This window comes from Grammomys surdaster, unplaced genomic scaffold (assembly GCF_004785775.1).
Source record: "Grammomys surdaster isolate TR1022 unplaced genomic scaffold, NIH_TR_1.0 257, whole genome shotgun sequence".
Taxonomy (NCBI): domain Eukaryota; kingdom Metazoa; phylum Chordata; class Mammalia; order Rodentia; family Muridae; genus Grammomys; species Grammomys surdaster.
In genome coordinates, this window is record NW_021604698.1 from 7,495,369 (window position 1) to 7,508,390 (window position 13,022).

The following is a 13,022-nucleotide window of genomic DNA, read 5'->3' on the forward strand; positions in this document are numbered from 1 at the left end:
GGAAACAGTCTCTCTATCAGACCGTCAGTAGCCACGGTTGGCTGGGACTCAGACAGGCACCACTTTCAGTCATGATCACTATTAATGCTGCTTCAGTCTCCGTCTCAATACTCTCGCTGCTGGCTTACAGCAGCGTGTCCTGTCATCCTAACTCTACTCCCTGGGGGCTCGGGCAAACTTGGGATGGAACCCAGATTTTGTCCCTCATGTAAATTCTTTCAACCCTCTTTACCCCTTCCTCAGGCTCCAATACCTAGACATATTTTCATCCTGGGAATTATCATTGCCATCGGGAACTATGTAGACGGTAGTAAGATGGTAAGCTCCGTTGAGATGGAAGACACCTAGGAAATGGTGCGTTCCAGACACAACAGCAGTGAAACACACATGAACTCAGCACATGTGGCACCATGCACAGGTCTAAGCAAGGTGAGGTCCTAACACTGAGAGGAGAAGTAGACGCGAACTCCAATCGCTAACCCAGAAGCTGTTTCTAATGAGCAACTGCCCATGAAGTAAAAATTATTCTTCAACCGAGTCTCCATGGGTATACACATAACACAAAGGCGTTTTCACACACAATTGTAGAAGACCAAAACAAAATGAATACAGTGGTATTATTTTTTTGTCTTTAATGCTTGCTTTGGGTGATTTTTTTTTATCATAGTTATCATCTGTCTATCTACTAGAATTTCCAGTTTTGTGTTTTAATGGGTTTCTCTCCCTCTCCCCACGCTTTCACTCTCTTTCTTTCTCACTGTCTCTTTCTCTGTGTCTCTGAGTGCTTTGTAATTCTTTCTTCTATGTGCTTTGTTTCGTTCTGATTCATTTGCTTCTGATTGCGCTGTTTGTTCTATAAAGATAGACAGAAAAAAGGCTTGGAGTTGGATAAGCAGGAATATGGGGAGAACCTAGGAGAAAATGGAGTAGAGTCTATGAACAGAATATAATTATATATATATACATATATATGTATATATATACATATATATATATACATATATACATATAATTCCAGGTTATCTGCAGCTGATGCAGAGGGATGGAAGGAAGAAGTAGGACTGCCTTATTCACAACATTTGATGATGTCCACAGGGAACTGATGTAAGTGAGAAGGCAGGACCCTGTAAGCCTTCTGCTACAGGTCTGTGGGTGAGACCCATATACATATATACATACATATATATATATATATATATATATATGTGTGTGTGTGTGTGTGTGTGTGTGTGTGTGGTTTTGTGTGTGTGGTGTGTGTGTGTGTCTGTGTTTTTCGTGTGTGAAGGTGAAGGCCCAGAGAGATGCCCAATTAGGTAACAAGCCTGACTGATGTCAAACCTTACAACCTGAACAAACTAGTTTTCATTTTTATGTCCCGTAATGTAAAAAAAGAGATTTCCAACAAGATGTCTTCTGACATACAGTCTCAGGAAACACACAGACACACACTGCAATACATATGTGACAACTCTCACATATAAATAAATGTGAAAATGTTAAGAAAAAACAAAAATAAAAACAGCTCTGTGCAGATATGTGTTTTTCACGACGATGCTCACCGTGGAGCTCTGGGCTTCGGGGACTAAGAAACTATCAACCTGAGGTGTCGTGCTTGCAGGACGCTCCTTCCACGTGTCACGCCCAGACGTGAGTGAAGGACGGGAGTGAAGACGTGAGTGGAGTCCACACTCGCGGTTTACACCGACAGCTTCCCGCCGTGACTCTCGGACCCGCGCACAGTCTGGGAGCCTGACAGTCTCGGGCACGGATTTCCCAGATCCGCCTGCGGACGCGCCCGGGGGCTCCGCGCTCCCTGCTCCTCCCGGTTCCTCTTTCCCAAGGGAGGCCCTGAGACCCCGCCCACGCCCTCGCGACCCCGGGCCCTGACGTCACGGGGGCGTGTCCCGTCGGGGCCCCGCCCGCCGCGCTCCCTCAGTCACTCGGTTATCGCAGGAAATTGCTCAATGACCCGGGGCCCGGAATGCGCGCGGGATGGGCGTGGCCGGGGCGTGGCCTGGAATCCTCCCGCGGTCCGCGCGACCCCTGACCTCTCCCGCCGCGACCCCCGGCGGCGGCGACCCCGCAGGTCAGTGCCCGGGAGCGCGGGGCGGGGTCGTGGGTGGGGTCGAGGGTCACGGGGTCGCCCCCCATCCCCGGGCGCGGCGGTTTCGAGGTTTCCTCGCAGGCGGACTCGTTCAGGATCGCGGTGGTTTCGAGAGACCCCGGCCCCCGGAGCGGAGCCGGGTGGGGGACCGGGATCGCGGCGGTTTCAGGGCGCCCCGTGGGGGCCTGTGGGGGTGTGAAGAAGCATCCTGGGGTTTCCAGGCGCCCCGGGGAGCTCAACCGGAGGGTGGGGCGGGGGCTGGGTTGGGGGAGCACCGCAGGGTGGGGAGGGGCCCCACAGGTCGGACGAGGGAGCTGGGGGGCGGGGAGAGGGATGGGCTAGAACCGGAAGTCACTTCGTCGGGGGTCTGGTGGTTTCGAGGCCCCCCTGAACTGAGTGGTAATAAAACAGCATAGTGCGCACCGGGAACGAGGTTATGGCGGTTTCCAGGCGCCACCCAAGACCTCATGCAGAGCGAGGGGTGAGCAGAGGTTTCCAGAGATCCCCCCCATGGGTTGGAGCACTGCAGGGCTTTGAAGTAGGGCCCAACAGTTTCGAGGGGCCCCAGGCCTGGCCTGAATGGAACAGTCCAGGGGCCAGAGCAAGGGTTCGATAGTTTCAAGGCCACCCCAGCCTCCAGGTTAGAATAAACTGTGTGCGGCAGGGAACAAGACTACGGAGGTTTCCAGGAGCCCCCAAGAGCTAACCCATTATGAGGGGCAAGTGGCGGTTTCTAGATACCCCTACAGGGTTGGAGCACTGCAAGGCCAGCAACGGGGCACTGGTGGTTTCCAGGTCCCCCACGCACTAGCATTGACTGGAACGGAACATCACGGGGCAACATAACGGGGCTGCGGCAGTTTCTAGAGACCCTGAACCTAGAGCTCATACTGAATGCAGAAGGGGGAGCAGGGCAGGGCCAGGAATGGGCTCTGGCAGTTTCAAGGCAGCCCTGAAAGGATAGATGACAGAGCTGAGGCAGAAGGCTGGGGACGGAGCCACGCCCACCCAGGCCCCACCCCTCCTGGTTCCCAGGCCCCACCCCTGTGGTCAGATCCTGTTCCAGTGTCCATCATGGACTCCGCCCTGTGGCTGCTGCTGGGGGGCGTGGCCTGCACACTGACTTTGGAGCAAGGTAGGAGACGCCGGCCCTGCCCCTTGATTCTGGCCCCGCCCCCACTGTCAATCACTGTCTAGACCCCGCCCATCCTGAAGATAACTTCATCAGGAGCAGGGCTTCAGGGATGGAAAGGCGATGACATCACCTGTCATTCACTCCAGGCCCCGCCCCCTCCCATCCCCACAGCCATCAATATCGAGACCACGGCCCCGCCCATCAGGAACCTGCGAATCAACCCTGCCCAGCAAATGCTGACCTGGGAGCTGGAGGGCGGGGCCTCCTCCTCAGGGATGACATTCATATGCCATAAGGATGGGCGGAACGCCAGGATAGTGAGTGGGCGGGGCTGGGAGACTCACCTGTCAATCAACCGGCCCCAGGTCACACCCGGCCCCGGCACCGCCCCTTCATACTCACTTCTTGGCCTGCCCAGAAATCACTACAGGCCCCGCCCTCACCTGGCCCTGCCCACAGGCCCCGCCCTCACCAGTACTGACCACCCGTCCCACACTCACCCAGCTCCTCCCACATACCCTGCCCTCACCTAGTCCTGCCCAGCGGCCCCGCCCTCACCTGGCCCCGCCCACAGGACCTGGATGGCCAGCTCCAGTGCTCCTTCCAGTCAGTCTCACTCTGTCACGTGACCAACTACTCAGTCTTCCCAGAGAAGCACGAAGACATGGTTGCCTCTATCCTGTTCCCGACCTCGGGTGGGTCACGCCCCCTCACCCTGACCCTTGACCCCTCGTGTGACCCCGACCCCTGCGGGGTTTCCTGTGACCTCTGCCCCCGTGTTTGACCTTTACTCCCTCCCCCCCTACCCCCGCACACAACCCCACACCCCATTTGTGACCCTGCCTGACCCCGGGCACCACTGCCTGACCTCTGTCCCAGCGTGTGACCTCTGATCCTGCTCATGACCCCACGACTGACCCCGTGTTTGACCTTTGACCTCCACGTGTGACCCCGACTGGATGTACATCCTGACCTCAAACCCGACCTCTGACCTTTGTCGTTCCCGTGACCCCCTCATTCCATCCCCGATCCCCCCACAGACCCCAACCGCGGGGCGGCCGCCCGGGACCTGCACTGCTGGGTGCATGACGTGCAGCGGATGACGTGTCGCTGGGGGCGGGGCCCCGCGGCGCCCGAGGACGTGCGCTACCGGATGTTCTGGCGGGATGCCGAGTGGGTCTGGGGTCCCTGGGGATGAGGTGGGGTCACTTCCTGTGTGGGCGGGGCCTCCTCTCAGCATGGTGATGTCAGCCGGTGGTGGGCGTGGCCCCGCCGCATCAGCCCCGCCCCCGCCCCGCAGGGAGGGCCCTGAGCAGGACCGCGAGTGCCCGCACTATGACCTCCGCGAGCGCGGGGCTAACCTGGGCTGCGTCCTGGACGACGTCCCGCTGCTGGAGAACCTGATGATGGTGACCGTGAAGGGCAGCAGCGGCGCGGGCGCCGTGTCCTGCAGCGACACCGCCGTGAATCTGGGGTTTGTGGGTGAGCGTGAGCCCTACTGCGTGCGGGGGTCCTCCCCCAGGGTCTGGACTGAGCACAGCAGAGAGTTTGCCCCTCAAGCCTGTGCTCCATGAATGGAAAAATCTACGGCAGGGGAATGGCTGTGAGCCTGGATGTCCTGACCCCGCCCCGCAGAGATCCTGACCCCGCCCACGCTCACGGCCGAGTGCAACAGCTCCGAGGCGCATGTGCAGTGGGCCATGCAGAGCAAGTTCAACACAGGTTTCGAATACAAGCTGCAGTACAACCAAGTGGGTGTCAGGTGCTGGGTGCTCACTGCTTTGTATTGGGTGCTGGGTGCTGGGTGCTGGATGCTGGACTGAGTCCTCTCCCCCACAGAGCTCACACCCGGAGCCACAAGAGCAGCCGGTGAGTCCTTTGGTCTCGGGAAAAGGGTAGGTCAGCTCCAGAGGTGGGGCCGTCCCTGTGACCTCACTTCCTGCTCCGGCCCCGCCTCCAGCTCAACGTCCCACACTTCCGGCTCCTGAACCCGGGCACGGTCAGCTTCCGGGTCAGTGCGACATTGGTGACAGGCGGGAAGCCCAGCCCCTGGAGCAACACGCAGCACCTGGGTGAGGCCACGCCCCAGGTGGCCATGCCCCTGGGAGTCCCCGCCCATGATCCGTCACCCTCACTTCCTGTTCCACCAATGATATCATTCCTTTGCCACACCCCCTCCATTTGCCATGCCACCACGCAGCCCCGCCTTCATGAATCCCCGCCCCCCAGTTCCTGTTCCTCTGATGACATCACTTTTGGGTTCCAGCCAAGCCCAGCCCACCTGCTGTCACTCCCATGTCCCTAAGTTCCGCCTCTTTCCGTAGCCCCGCTCCAACAAAGCCCCACCCCCAACATCTACTCTCACTGTTTCTCACAATGACATCATTTCCTGGCTCCCGGGACCATGAAACGCCCACCTGATGCCATTTCCTGGTCCCCTGACCACGCCCCCTCCCCTTTGCTCCGCCCCCACAGTGTGTGGTCCTGTGGTGGCCCCTGTGATGCTGATCTCGCTGCTGCTGGCGGTCGCAGGGGTGGGGCTGACGGCGCTGGCAGCTCTGCTGCTGTGCAGGAGGTAACCTGGTCATGTGCTGGGTCATGGGGGTGGGGCTTACATAGCCTCGCCCCTTCTGTGGGCAGATTTTCCGTGCACTGGGAGAGCTGGGCTGGGTAGGTAACAGAAGAGCAGCACTGGATCACGCATGCAAATTTATGCAAACATTAAAATTTATATGAGGTTATGCAAGTTTATGAAGCTAGGACCTTTGACCTCACCTCCTGTTGCTCTTAAAGTTTATTCCATTAGTTTAAAATCTTTCAAGTTTCTAGAGATAATTTAAATTTATGCAAATAAACCCTCACATCAGTATGTCACTTCCTGTCCTGCAGCTGTGTCTCATTGATTGACACACAGGTGGAGGGGCCGGGGCACATGCAGATTGCATGCAAATTCAAGGCCCATGGGCTGACTTTATGAAGATCTATGCTGATTAATAATGCAGATTCACTCAGTTTGCTCTCTCTGCTTCTCCCACAGGAAGTCAGTGCTGGCCCGCCTGTTCCCACCCATCCCGCGCATGCGCGTCCGCCTGGAGGCGGGGCCTGGAGAGATGGTGAGTGGGAAGTGCCTGGGGATATTGCTCACAGGAATGCATGGGTTTGGGCGTGACTCACATGAGTGACAGGTCGACGTGTCTATTTGTGAATGATGGGTGTGGGCGTGTCTCCATGGTGATTGACAGGTGGACATGTCCCTCTAGGTTGCATGGGGAGAGACCGAGGACTGCGAGGTGACACCCGTGACAGATGCCTGAGTCCCACCCTCAATAAACCGCGGGGGATTCTGGGAAACTGTGTTGTCTGTCATGCGCTGGCCCCACCCACAACCCTGCTTCTCCGCCATTGTCCTCAGAGACAGGAAGGGGCGGGGCCTCAGCAAGAAGTGGTGCTGGGTGGGGGAATGGGGAGGCATAGGCAGGCCAGCCTGGGCTATTTCACCGGGTGGTCCATCCCTGACTCTCACCCCTACGGTTCCGCCCAGCGATGACCCCGCCCACCCCGTGTCTGTCAGCCCATACACACCAACCTCATACCTCATCACCCAGGCCACACCCCCGTGAACCCAGCGCCTGCAGTCATCCCATGACTGCCTGAAGTCCTATGCCGAGGCAGGGGGATGGCCCTGAGCCCAAGCCGCTGCTGGGGATAGACAGAAGGCATTTCCTGCCGTAACATGTCAATCACGTGACCTCCGACGGCAGATGTTGATGCCTAAGGTCTTTAAGGTCTTTATTGCCTGTCTCTGACCCCCGGGGGCGGGGTCATACAGGCGTCACACCCAGGTCACACGGGAGTCATGCTGGAGTCACAGAAGGGTCACGCCAGGCTGTGACGCCTGACCGCTGGGTCACGGGGCTGACCCTGTCCATGAGGAATGGAGAAATGGGAACGGCCATGGCCATGGGTCAGTGAGGGCACTGCCCTGAGTCTAGGCCCCGCCCCCAGCACGCAGAACAGTTAAAAGTCAACCAACGTGGCTGTCAATCAATCCCCACCGCAGCTGTCAGTCAACCCTTAGGCCACGCCCTCAGCAGCCAGACTTTTACAAACGCCCAGTGACTTGTCCAGCCCCGCCCTCATTTCACACTCCCCCGCCCACATCATAAGACACGACCCTCCTCCCATAGAAACCACACCCACAGGCCCGACCACGCCCCCTCGGGCTCCTCCATCAATGGTCAGTCAAGGACCACAGGGCAGACTTAGCAGCATCTGCCCAGGGCCCCGCCCCTTCTGCTCAAGTCAGGTCCCCTCTGCCTAGGTCCTGCCCCCAGCACACCCACACAGATAAAGAGATTTATAAGTTATTGAGTTACAGAACTTAAGCAGAAACTCAGGATTCGCGTCGCGCCCGTGACGTCACAGACTTGTGACAGTGTCCTTGGGTGCAGCGCATAATCGTGGGACTTCGACTGACTTCTGGTCGCCAGCAACTCGTTGGTTGTGACATCATATAGAGCATGAAGGGGTCCACGCTTACTGCTGCTAACTGGACTGGTCCAATTCTCGGGACTGACTTGCAGGGTTGTGATGTCACTAACAGAATGCCAGGGTCCCGTGGCGGGAGAACTGATGAGTATTGCAGTTTGTGACATCATGAGGAGAGAGCAGAGATTGCGGTTTCCCTGCATTTGGGGGCGTGGCCATGAGTCTGGGTGTGTGACCATGGGTCACTGGGGGCGTGACCATGGGTCACTGGGGGCGTGGCCATGGGTTACTGGGGGCATTTCTTCTAATTCCTTCTAATATCGTCTTGGTTACCACAGTAGCTGCTTGGTGGGGAAAGCCCCAACCATCTAGAGATTGTCTACCTGTGGGACCGTGAAGAAAGGATAGCTAGGTTTCTGGTGGAACACTGGCTTGCGAAGACCCCACAGGGACAGCATACATTTTGCTACACTCCCACACTCCAGGCTCCTGACACCCGGCCTAAGACCTCCATTGATCTGCACCTTTCAGTCATATTGGACAATGCCCCTACAGCCCCTCCCAAAGGGGTTTGTGTCACCTAGCACAGATAGAGGACATGACTACAGGCTGCAGAGCCTCGAGAGATCTCAATATTAATGAGATGCTTAAAGGCCAGAGGGCGTAGCCAATTAAGATTTCCTTCCAAAACCCCTCCCTCCCTATTTAAGTCAGGCCCACCCTGAGATGGTGGGGTGGGGGGTACAACCACATCTACTTTCCACCATGATAATAAACCTTTTAAAACCATGAACTTCCTTGTGTCTTTGGGGCCCTGCTGTGAGGAACCTTGGAAAAGGCCTTTGACTACCGAGTTGCTACTTTTCTACATTCCTGCCGAGCGGCCAACTCAACCAAGCTAGCCGACCCAGCCAAGCAAGTGCAATAACCAAGAGTCTCTTACCCTGCGGGGCACCGCTGGAGACTCTCCCTTGTCTCTCGGCTGCAGGCCAGTCCAGCCTGGATGCCCTCCGTCTCAGTTCTTCCACGGCTCCCAGTGGCATCTGGGAGACCAAAGACAGAGACTCCCAGTCAGCTGCTTCGGCCCGGAGATCCCCACTCAGGAGCTCTCCTCTTGCAGGACTCACCACACCCGGGCAGAGCTGCAAAACTGCCTGGCGCCTTGGAGAGAACTCAGTCAAATTCCCACACTTCTGCCTCCCTGAGCTGTGACAGACACGCGGGAACCACAACACAACACAACAGGACCCACGCCCATGCACGCACAAGCTACAGCCCTGTATCTGTACATACTAGAGGGTGTCCATATTTTCCTGGCTTAACTTCTGCAAAATTGGCCTCCAAATATACTCTAGGCTGTTCTCCCCTAGGTATATTTCTCTGTTTACTCTTGGCGTAAACATAAGCGTCTGCTTGCTGGTATACCTTAACTGTTCTACTATCTCTCTGGCCCACAACATGAGGTCCTTTAGATCCCTTGACTACTGGGATGCGTTTATCTCTCAAATGAGTCCATCTGTGCATTTGATTTAGTAAGTCTTTTGCTTGCTTTCTGGGGAGTATAGTTCTCCCTTTTTCCTGTAGGTAATAGTGGGTAGGGTGGCTAGGAATCTGAGTCTTTTCTTCTTCCGTGTGTTTTAAGGCCATCCCTTAATCTACTCCCATTCCCTAGCCAGTGTCTCTTGCAGGCCCATAACCTGGATAGGCTCCTGCATAGCCATGGAGACACTTGATCTGTCTGGTTATTCCCTTGGACCACTGAGCCTTCTCCCTTCTGGTGTCCTGGACAATGAACACTACTCACAGTTGCTGGCTTCATCAGGGCATCTAAGAGATTCAAGATTTCTTCTGATGTGAGCGGTCCTCTCTCAGTATATATCCCTGTGGATGTGGGCTGTGGCAAAGGCATACACGATGTCCATGTAGATGTTAATTTTCTTGCCAGCCCCCAGTCCCAAGGCTGCTTTCTGTGCCAACCTGCCCGGGGGAGGGGAGTAGAAGTTCAGCCCAGATGACATTTTTGCCGTCCACCACAGCAGCACCAGCTTGTCTCTGACCAGCATGGAGAAAACTGTTCCTGTCTGTAAAGGTTGCCTTGGCTCCCAGCAGGGGTCAGTAGGAGTCTTTCCTCCACCCATGGGTTCTCCTTTTGGGCCATTTACTTGTGGCCCTTCAGGCAGAAAGTGTATCGGGACCCCCATCATGGAGAGTAAGTCTTGCCCCAACAGAGGGTAGGACAGTCTGGGATGACCATAAATGAATGGGATACCCAGCCCATTTCTAGGTCCACCATTCTTCAGGTAGCCCATGAATACATTTTGGTGCTAATGGCTCCTTGGAACCAAGATCTTTTCTTGGAAACAGGGCCATTAGCTTGGAGAAGGACCAAATGTTGAGCTCCTGTGTCCATCAAGAGTTGAGTGGGTTTCCCCTCTACTTTTAAGGTTATCCTGGGCCTGGGACGGGGGTCCAAACCCCGTCAAACCCAATCACTGTCTTCACTCAGGGTTAACACTTTCACTGTTTGGGTTTTTTTTTCCCAAGGCCTGGGATTTCCTGCCCCCAGCTTCTGTTTGTTAGGGTACTCCAGGGCTCAGTGGCTCCTTTACCAACATTGTGTGCACTGGTCCTTTTCAAGGAATTTTCTATCTCCCTTCAACTGGAATCTCCCTTCTCTGCTTTCCTTAACTACTGTAGTCAAGATTCTCTGTAAATTCCTTTCCTGTCAACTTTCTTTTTCTTATCTCTCTTTCCTCTTGTTTAATCTTTCTCTGCTCTTTTTCTTTTTCCCTGCTTTGGTAGACTTCCTTGGCAACCTACACTAAATCTTTTAATGACTTATCCTGCAACCCCTCTAGCTTCTGAAGCTTTTTCTTGATATCAACTAGCCTGGTCTATAAAGGCCACAGTGTGTATTGACAGAATGGCCTCTATGAACCATTCTAGAAAGGCTGTGGGTAACTCATCTGATCCCTGCTTAACCTTACATGCCTTGGTCAAAATTGGTGGGGCCTCATGTGGCCCCATTGAGACCTGCCAATGGAATCTGGCTGTAGGCTTATAGGTGCCCCTTACCTTCTGCCACACTAAAGTCCCAGTCAGAACTGGTCAGAAGAAACCTGTTGTCTACCACAGCCTAGTCAATCGATGGTGCTCCCATGTCTGAAAGAACATGTCTTTCTTTCCAGTGTCCTCTCTTGCTCTTCAGTCCTGAAGAACACTCCTGATTGCCAGAACCTACAAGGGTCTTGGGGAAGAAAGGCTTTTATCCATGAGGTGGGGGAGGTCCTCTACTAGATTCATCCAGGTAACTATATAGGGCACTTGGTCTGGGTCCCTGAGGGATCCTGGCCTAAAAGCTCTTTCCTCTACTGGTTTGTTCACCTATACGATGGTCCCTACATGTGGCTATCCTACTCTGAAGATGGGCATTCAGAGAAGAAGAGAGTAACTAACTAATGTGTCCTATCTCTGGACAGTAATGTCTGTAGATGAGAAGAGGCATATTTTGCCTAGTGGTTGTCTTACCACTACTGTAATAACTCCAAAGATGTTCAATCTCTTCTTAGAATTCTTGAATATATAACTGTCTTAATGACCTCTTCTGAAAACACACAGACAATACTCTTTAGAAATATTTCCTAAAGCAAATAATCTCTACATTGTAATTTCATAGTTAAATCAGTAACTGCTCCAAAGCTTTGGAGCCTTGTTTATTTGGCTCTCTGACTGTTGCAGCCTGCAATTTCTCTCAGTGGGAGACCTACCAACAGTTTCTTTGTTAAATTCTTCCGTTCTAGAGTCACATGACTTGTCTCAGTGCTACTCACTCAAATTTACATATATATAAATTTGAGTATATATATATATATATATATATATATATATATATATATATATTCTTTTGCCTGAAATTGGTGCACCACCTGAAACGGGTGATAATTTGAAAAGTCGCGGTGCTTTCTGGACTGCCATGTTCTTGCATGCAGAAGCAACCAGAAGCCAAGGTCCCCGCAAGCAGCAGATAGGATGCCACCAGGGCTGTTTTGTTCCACTGCCATGGCTCGCAGAAGTTGCCCTTCTCCTCCGCCAGGTTCTTAACCACCTGGGCCCAGCCTATCTTTTTGACGGTGCCCCCAAATTTCTCAGCATTGGCCACAAAGAGCAGGGAGTGAGAGCTGTAGCCACTGTGCTATGAGTCCTCCTCCCCATCACTGCTGGAGGTCATGTTACCACTTTCTCTAACTTCCCTCTAATAGTGTTTAACATGGTAGATTCAGTCCAAAATAACATCAGTTGAAGTTCAAGTACACAGAGAACAACAACCAACACACAGACAGTTCATCAAGAACACAGAGAAAGACAACACAGACAGCTTACCCCTGCCATGAGTGCAGAAACCAGGTTATTACCAACAGTCTTCGCCCCTGCCATGGGCAGATCGAGATGTAACACAGAGAGACAATCAAGACATAGAAAACCACCGGCAGAAGAATCCAGTGACCAGATAACTTGGCCAGCTTACACTAGACCAAATCTAACAGGTTTTTAAAGGAGCGGGGTCCTCCCAACCCACTCCAGGGGACCTGAAGTGTCCTCCAGGCTTCCTGAGGTCACAATGTTAAGGCATGCCTGCCCATCACTCTTGACTGCTCCAAACACCACAGTCTCTTAGAGCCCTCCAGATGCTTGTAAGCAAACCGAAAGTTCAGACAAGGTTACAGGTTCAGACTTTTGAGAAACAGCAGACAAAAGACTGACAAATAAACCATGGAACCTTCTCAAGACCTTCGATCTATCACCCTACAGTGCGTTCTCACAGGAGGTCAATTCCTTCCTGGCTGCTAGTGAGCAAAGACTTAGTTTGCTTGAGGAGAACCCCTGAGAGAACTACCCAAACTTGAGAGATCGCTGCAAAATGCAAGGCAAATTTTTAATGTTTCAGCAGGTTGGGGCCACCCTGCACCCCAAAAGGAGAGGCAACTCCTCACTGCTTATTCAGTGAGCTTTTATACAGTCCTTAGGGCCACAGTCATTAGCACAATGTGATTGGCAGAACAATGTGACTTTTTAAAATGATGGGTCTTTAGGGAATGAGGTAACAAAGACTTCCCTTGTCTGTAGGTGGCAAAGGTTGGTCTGTCCTGTGGACTGTGTCTACGTGCTCTGGGCCTTCCCCACCCACTGGTGGGTTCCCTTCCATGTGGTCTGAGAAATGTTAATCAGCCTCTCCCTTTTTCCTCTGACTGTTAATCCAACAAGTGTCCTCTGACTGAGGAATGTTAATTAGCCTTC

At 53.8% G+C, this 13,022-nt stretch overlaps 1 protein-coding gene across 2 annotated transcripts; it reads left to right on the top strand.

The window, feature by feature from the left end:
* The first annotated feature begins 2,036 nt into the window (after positions 1 to 2,036).
* On the top strand, positions 2,037 to 6,590 carry LOC114627720 (interleukin-3 receptor subunit alpha-like). 2 transcript variants are annotated; one of them, XM_028775620.1, is made up of 12 exons: positions 2,037 to 2,086; positions 3,140 to 3,239; positions 3,411 to 3,556; positions 3,814 to 3,934; positions 4,280 to 4,412; positions 4,540 to 4,721; positions 4,875 to 4,990; positions 5,079 to 5,108; positions 5,200 to 5,311; positions 5,715 to 5,814; positions 6,277 to 6,352; positions 6,500 to 6,590. In XM_028775620.1, the coding sequence occupies exons 2-12, from the start codon at positions 3,179 to 3,181 to the stop codon at positions 6,551 to 6,553; spliced, it is 1,131 nt and encodes a 376-aa protein (XP_028631453.1). In that variant the 5' UTR covers positions 2,037 to 2,086; positions 3,140 to 3,178; the 3' UTR covers positions 6,554 to 6,590. The 2 variants fall into 2 exon arrangements, with proteins under 2 accessions (XP_028631453.1, XP_028631452.1); XM_028775619.1 differs by lacking the exons at positions 5,715 to 5,814; positions 6,277 to 6,352; positions 6,500 to 6,590 and having other exon boundaries at positions 5,200 to 5,705.
* Positions 6,591 to 13,022: the final 6,432 nt, after the last annotated feature.